The sequence below is a fragment of the Solanum stenotomum genome, chromosome 1 (genome assembly GCF_019186545.1).
Source record: "Solanum stenotomum isolate F172 chromosome 1, ASM1918654v1, whole genome shotgun sequence".
NCBI classification, from domain to species: domain Eukaryota; kingdom Viridiplantae; phylum Streptophyta; class Magnoliopsida; order Solanales; family Solanaceae; genus Solanum; species Solanum stenotomum.
In genome coordinates, this window is record NC_064282.1 from 48,611,992 (window position 1) to 48,619,728 (window position 7,737).

At 40.6% G+C, this 7,737-nt stretch overlaps 1 protein-coding gene across 1 annotated transcript; it reads left to right on the forward strand.

Moving 5' to 3' along the window:
- Positions 1–269: 269 nt before the first annotated feature.
- LOC125853655 (uncharacterized) lies at positions 270–725 on the forward strand. Its single transcript, XM_049533378.1, has one exon. The coding sequence runs from the start codon at positions 270–272 to the stop codon at positions 723–725; it is 456 nt and encodes a 151-aa protein (XP_049389335.1).
- The last annotated feature ends 7,012 nt before the right edge of the window (positions 726–7,737 follow it).

Below are 7,737 nucleotides of genomic sequence, written 5' to 3' on the forward strand. Positions count from 1 at the left end.
CGGTGAGCCTTCAGGTACACCTAGTTCATCTGCTCCTACTACATCTTCCCCTACTAGATTTTCTCTCACTGTTTCTGCTGCTGCTACTTTCCACCCTACTTTGACACTGGCAACGATATATAGAATGGGCTACCTAGCCCATTCGGCCGATGTGCATGCCTCCCGAGTTGAGGCAGCTCTCTTGGGGTAATTGAGTTGGCCATTGTTGTTGCCCTTGTCCCCATTCAGATGAGTTGCGAGAGCAGATAAAGATGATTACATCTCACAAGATGGCATTGAATGCACTCACTGTGAGAGTCGAGGCATGTGAGCAGGGAGGTCAACAGTCTGCGAATGTGACCACATTGAGGGCCGATGTTACTGGGTTAAGGTGTAAGATAGCTGAGCTTAAGTCCATTGACATTTCGATGCTCTTTGGCACTGTGGATGTCCCTGAGGGTCCTAGTTCAGAGGTTCCAGCTATTTTTGAGGTCCCTTCGGCCACTGCGACCGGAGATGTTGTTTTAGCTGATAAAGGTGATGAGTTAGATACTTCTGAGACAGATGAGGAGGATCTGGGTATCTGTGAGGTTGTTGTATATGATTATCTTGAGGACTTGGAGGGTGCGAAGGTGCAGACGACGATGGAGGCTTCACTTCAGGACATATCGATGATAGGTCCCAGTGGAGTGCAGCCTGCTAGTGGAGATGAGTCGGGCACTGATGCCCAGATTGAGAAAGTCTGAGATGTTCAGCATTCACCTGAGGCTTAGCCTGACAGGGGATCTTGACTCTCTTCTTGTTTTATTTTTGAGACATTTACTTTATTTTCATTGAGGACAATGTTTGGTTTTGCTTGGTGGGGTGAGGTATCTTCATACCTATCCCTTTGGCCTATACTTATTTTGTTTTGTATCTAGCTTGTTTTGGATGCTTATCATTGTGAATGTTGGTTTTTCGCGTTGATGATTGTGAATGTTGGTTTTTGATCCAAATTAACTAGACTCCTAACATTGGCGAATGAAAGAAATGATCTTAGGCACAAATTTTTTAGAGTAAACTAAATTGTTATTATACCTCTTTATGACCACCTTGTGAGAGTGTGAACCTAGCTTAACACCATTTGAGCATTAAACATGAACACATTTGACCTCCTTCCTCCCCACCTAAAACCTTCATAAAGTATTTGTTCATTTGAATAAAAAATTGAGGAGAGAAAATGAGCAATAACTTTGTGAAAATTTACCCTTGAAGAATCGTATTGAAAAGATGGAACCCCTTCATATAAAATAAGAGAGAAGAAAAAAGTAAAAGAAGAAAAAGATTGAAAAAGAATGTTGCAATGCAATTTGTGCATGGATAAAAGAAAAGGGGCGTCCAATGAGTCACATAAGAATCTTTGTGCTTAAAAGAACTTAGGGTGGATAGTTAAAATCCAAAAAGAGTGGAAGAAAATGAGAAGAAGTAAAATGCAAGTCATGCTTCATAAAGGTAGAAGCCCCTCAGAAGAAGTGAAATGCAAGTCATGTTTCATAAAGGTAGAAGTCACTAAGCCAAAACAATCATACATTTACCCTCAGCCCCGTTACAAGCCTTGAAAGACCTTGTTTATCTTAATTGAGCCGAATGACATGTTGATTGGAAAATACGGGTAAACATATGGGTAGAATCATGCATGTGTTTATCTTTGAGAGTGTGAGAGTTGATTTTGATTTCTCAATTCTTAAATTTTGATGAGCTTTGTGTGGGCATGGAATCATTATTGATGTGAGGGTATTCGAATACTTTTGTTGAACTCGAATTTGCATTTGAAGCAAGCATTGTGAGCTTAACTTCCATTTGATGATAACTAGTCACAGTTTGAAACTTGCAGTGCACAATTGAATATTGCATGGGTAGATTGAACCTCATGTCAAGTAGCACTATTTGTAGATATCCCTATTGACCTGATTGATCTTGTGTTTTACTTGAGGACAAGAAAAAGTTTAAGTTAGGAGTGTTGATGAGTCGGGGATTTCAACTTATTTAGGGCTTAATATTCAAAAATTTAGTGTCCTCAATGCCTATTTTATACTCATAACTGATGTTAAAATGTTAATTTGCAGCAATAAAGGCAAAAGTGAAAGGCAAGGACATTACGAGGCAAAAAAGAACGAAAAAGCTAAAAAAGTAGAAGGAAGGAAAAGTTGGTACTCACTAAAGCCACTCGGCGACTCGCCAAGTGGACCTTCAGCTCGCCCAAAGTTTCAGCAGGCCAACCTATGGACAAAACCAACTTGGCGATTGGATAAGCATTTCGGCGATGCCAATTTAGCTCACAAAATGTTAAAGACAGAGGTGGTGCAAAGCCATGTCAAGAAGGCAAGAAGAGGACCACTCGACGCATCGCCGACTAGGTCGGCGAGCCTGACCTACTTCACCAAAAGTTACAGAGCAATTGATGAAAAGACAAGTCAAAAGGGCGATCAAGAGAACACTATGTGCATCACTGATCGTGTCAGTAAGCCCGACTTACTTCATCGACTGACTCCGATGCTGAAATTCTGGGAACGTATAAATAAAATTTTCAAAACAAGAAAAGGAGTTCCCACATTGTCCAGTTTTGGGTTTTTGATCTTGAACATTCTAAAGCATTGTTTTTACACTTTTGAGTAGAGATTTAGGGTTTTTTTTATTTTTAACTTCAATTTGAGCATTTGGAGACTTGTGGATTGTTATCTGATATACCGTGAGTTTACGGTATTTCTGATACATTTCACTTACAATTTGTGTGTGTCTAGGGCCTTTTTGTATTGGTTTTTATGTGTTTTTGTCATATTTTGCAGGAAAAATGTTCAGGCGCGGAAGTAAAGAGAAAGCTGAAAGAACTGCAGAAAAGGGCATCTACGAAGGTGATCTACGGACCGTAGGTCAATTGACGCTCCGTAGGTGATGGTCGTAGATCAGCAGGCAAGGCAGGGAAGGCAAATCAGGGAAATCTGACCAAGGGTGGAACCACGGTGGCCATTGACGGTCCGTAGATTGATCTACAGACCGTATTGTTGATCCGTAGATTGATAATGCGCGGATTCCAGTACATGATTTTTGGAAGATTCTAAGTGAAGAGCTACGGAATGGGATTGACTGACCGTATATCGATCTATAGTCCGTACTGCAGCTCCGTCGTTTGCTTCAGAGAAGCTGACTTTTTGAAGTTGAAATATTTTCTAAGTCCTGGCTGATGAAAGGGACTCATGGACCGTAGATCCATTGACGGTCCGTGAGTTAGTCTCGTGGAATGAAGATGCGTGCCTGAACAAACTTTCCTTAATTTGTTTGCCTTTTAATTTAGGACTTGTTTTCTATAAATAGGGCATGTAAACCTCATTTTTGGGGTTAGACTTTATTACTTTTGTTTTACTTTGTGACTTTGGATTTCATTTTTGCAATCCTAGCAATTCTTGATTTCCAAAAGTTAGTTTTGAAGATTTGGTTTGCAATTCAAGTTGAATTTCTGGGTTTATTTTTCTCTACTACGTAAGCTCATAATTCTTTCATCTAAAGCAATGAATTGTGTTCATATGATTATGGGTAANNAAGTTAGTTTTGAAGATTTGGTTTGCAATTCAAGTTGAATTTCTGGGTTTATTTTTCTCTACTACGTAAGCTCATAATTCTTTCATCTAAAGCAATGAATTGTGTTCATATGATTATGGGTAACTGAACTCCACAACTAGGGTTGTGGGATCTATGAACGATTAACAAAGTATGAATAGTAAATAAGCAATTCTTGAATAGTGTTTTGCATGCATTGATAATTCTTTCGTTTAGAAGTCTTTTTAACGGTGGCTAACGTTAGAACTTGCCTCGTTACTACTTGTCGGACCAAGGAGGTAATTAACGAGAAAAGAATTATCAACATAGATTTAGTGTGATACTATCTAATAGGCTAGTGTTGATTGGTGCGAAGTAAAAACTAAGCCAAACATCAATTATGATGTCTAATATGAGGTAAAGGTAAGGGTTAGTAAATTATACACACGTAGCCGGACCAAGGTGCGGGGTGAAATTCTCTAGATGCCGAACCAAGGATTTTGAGATACCTAACTTATCACTTTGCATGTAATACACTAGGAAAGGATTGTTATTACTAGGATTACTGAGTTATGAGCTTGTGGTGAACACGTATACCCTAGTTCATTTTCTCATCTTGATAACAACCAAAAATTGACTTTTGTTTACTGATTACTTATTAAATTCTTACAATTTATTTCACAAATCCCCCTTTTTTAATTACTTGTTTCTGGAAGTAATTTGACTAAACGAATATAAGTGTAGGTTAAACTTAAGTCTAAACCATTTTCCCCGTGGTATCGACCCCAACCTACAAGTTGGATTCTTTACTTGATAACGATCGCTTACGTTTTTTTAGGGAGGTGTAATTTGAGCGTATCAAATTTTGGCGCCGCTGCCGGGGAAATTTGGATTTTATATTAATTTTAACTACATTATTGAACTTTAGTCAAATATTTCCTAATTTTAATTTTGTTTTTGTTTTTGTCTCTCTCAGGTTCTGACTCTAATGTATGCCAAGGACACGGAGCCAAGATGAACCACTTACTCCTTACGATCCAGAGTTGAACAGAACTTTGTGAAGAATGAACAATCAAGGAATTCCAGTTAATCCTATCGGAGTAAATCTTGGTAATGCAGTTGAGTTACAATAGTCGAGAGTAGCCGGTGGGAAAAATCGGGGTCTAGCTGAAAATCAATTAGGAGATGCAGTGAGGGTGCACGGTCCACCAGGCCCACAACTGCATGACAACTACAGGGGCAACGTCAATATTGCTTTACCTTCGGGGCACACATTTGTGGTAACCAGTAGCTTAATGCAGATACTTACAGCGAAGGGCTTGTTCTCAGGGTTGCCATCGGAGGACCCACATGCTCACATAGCCAAGATAAGGGTGGTCTGCAAGAGCTCTGTAGGTCGACCAGACTTGGATATGGGTGTCATCGGATTGCGAGTGTTCCCTCTATCACTGACAGGAGATGCTGCTATATGGTTCACTGAGCTTTCTTATAACTCAATCTATACATGGAACCAACTGAGGGATGTGTTCTTAGCAAGGTATTCTCCAGTGTCCAAGAAGCTCAATCACAAAAATAGGGTCAATAATTTTGCGGCATTACCTGGAGAGTCTGTGAGTAGCTCATGGGACAGATTCACTTCATTCATAAGAGGTGTTCAGGATCACCGTATTGATGATGAATCGTTGAAGGAATATTTCTATCGAGGTCAGGATGATAACAATAAAGCAGTGCTTGATACTATTGTTGGAGGTTCATATGGTGAGTGCACATTAGCACAGATCGCAGAAAAGCTGGAGAAAATCTCTCGCAATAATAAAGCATGGAGCACTAGAAGGTCGGTTACTGGGAGAAACACATTTGCCATTCATGCTACAAACAATCAATCTGCCGATGAGATTCGTGAAGATATAGCTCAGATGAGGACCGAGTTGGGGTTGGTATTGAAGCATGTGAGCGGAGGTGCAGAAAAGGTAAATGTTGTGAACTACTTGACTAGAACTCCACTACCAGTGGAAGATTGTTACTATGAAGAGGATGTTTATGCTGTGAATGATCAGACGAGGGGTTTTCGACCAAATGCCCAAGGACCCAACATGGAAAATTGGCACCAAGGTCAAGGAAACCAAGGTCGGAACTATGGAAATTACAATCGAGAGGGCTAATATGTCCGGGATGGGAACTTCAATCGCGACAACAACTACAACCGAAATAGCTATGGCATCAGAAATGATCGAGTTGGACCTTATGTTCCCCCTCAAAATCGGGAATCTGGTACTAGGGAAGCTGGAGGCAACATGGCGCGTATTGAAGATATGATGCAGAAGATGATGAGAAGGTTTGATGAGAATGTGAAGGAGCTGAGAAATGACTTGTCTGGTATTGGTCAAAAGGTTGATGCCCATGCAGTGTCAATAAAGCACCTAGAGCAGCAGATGACCCAGTTGTCTACTATAGTGAACCCACGTCAACATGGTACTCTTCCTAGCAACACTATCCAGAATCCAAAGAATGACGGTCATTGTATAGCAGTTACTACTCGAGGGGGTAAGCAACCCATTGATCCACGTATACCGTCTGTGGTGGAAGTTGAGATTAGAAAAGAAGATGATGTGGTAGAGATTAGAGAAAAGGCCGAGAATGCGACGGAGAAAGAAGCGGAGATATCTAAGAAAGTAGTCCCCACACCTAGACCTCCACCACCCTTTTCACAGAGATTAGTGAAGAAGACTGAAGATTGTAAATATCACAGGTTTATTACTCTATGTTGAAGCAGCTTTCCATCAACGTTTCGTTGATGGAGCAAATGCCTGGGTATGCAAAGTTTATGAAATATATGATAACAAAGAAGAGGTCTGTGAGTTTTGAAGATAATGATAGATTGCAGCATTATAGCGCTATTGCTACAAGGTCTGTTGTGTAAAAGAAAGAGGATCCTAGTGCCTTCACGATTCCATGTACTATCGGATTGTAACATTTCGCTAAGGCATTGTGTGATCTTGGTGCTAGCATCAACCTCATGCCATTGTTTATTTACAAGAAGTTGGGTCTAGGGGACCCAAAGCCCACTACAATGCGGTTACTAATGGCCGATCGAACTGTGAAAAGGCCCATTGGTGTACTCTATGATGTGCTAGTGAAAGTGGAGTCCTTCATTTTTCTGGCAAATTTTGTGATTCTTGACTGTGAGGTTGATTTTGAAGTTCTCATCATCCTTGGGAGACCATTTCTTGCCACAGGGCGTGCGTCGGTTGATAAGGAGAAGGGACAGATGAAGTTCAGACTGAACAATGAAAAAGCAACTTTCAATATTTGTAGGTCCATGAAGCAGAGTAGTGAGCTCCAAACAATATCTGCTATAACTTACAGAGTGGAGAATGGGACAGAAGTGCAAATTGAAGAGCGACTAGGTGTTGAGGCACTAGCAGTAGTTATGATGAATTTCGATAGTGATGGTATTGAAGAATATGATGAGTTGGTAGCCACACTTGATAGGTATGAACATCGAGCCAAACCAAAGAAGTATGAGTTAGACATGAAAAATCGCGAGTCCCCACCTGCAAGACCATCTATTGTGGAGGCACCGAAAGTGGAGCTTAAGGCTCTACCACTGCATTTGAGGTATGTATACTTAGGCACAGAGAATACTTTGCCGGTCATCATTGCGGCAGATTTGAATGCGAGATAAGTAGAGTGCTTGGTGACTGTGTTAAAGAGGTTCAAGCTAGCTATTGGGTGGACTATTGCGGATATTATTGGGATTCCTCTCGGTATTTACTCTCACAAAATCTAACTCATGTCGGATCATAAGCCTAGTATCGAGCACCAAAGAAGACAAAATCCACTTATGCAAGAGGTAGTTAAAAAGGAGATCATCAAGTGGATGGATGCGGGAGTTATTTATCCCATTGCAGATAGTAGTTGGGTGTGTCATGTGCAGTGTGTGCCTAAAAAAGGTGGTATTACTGTGGTTCCAAATGAAAGAAATGAGCTTGTTCCAATGAGGCATGTGACTGGATGGTGAGTTTGTATGGATTACCGGAAGTTGAATGCGTGGACAGAAAAGGACCACTTTCCTATGCCATTCATGGACTAGATGTTGGATAGACTTGCAGGAAAGGGTTGGTATTGTTTTCTTGATGGGAATTCAGGCTACAATCAAATTTCTATAGCTCTAGAAGACCAAGA

Coding starts and splice junctions, on each gene's coding strand:
- LOC125853655 (XM_049533378.1), top strand. CDS start 270: ATGGCATTGAATGCACTCACTGTGAGAGTCGAGGCATGTGAGCAGGGA.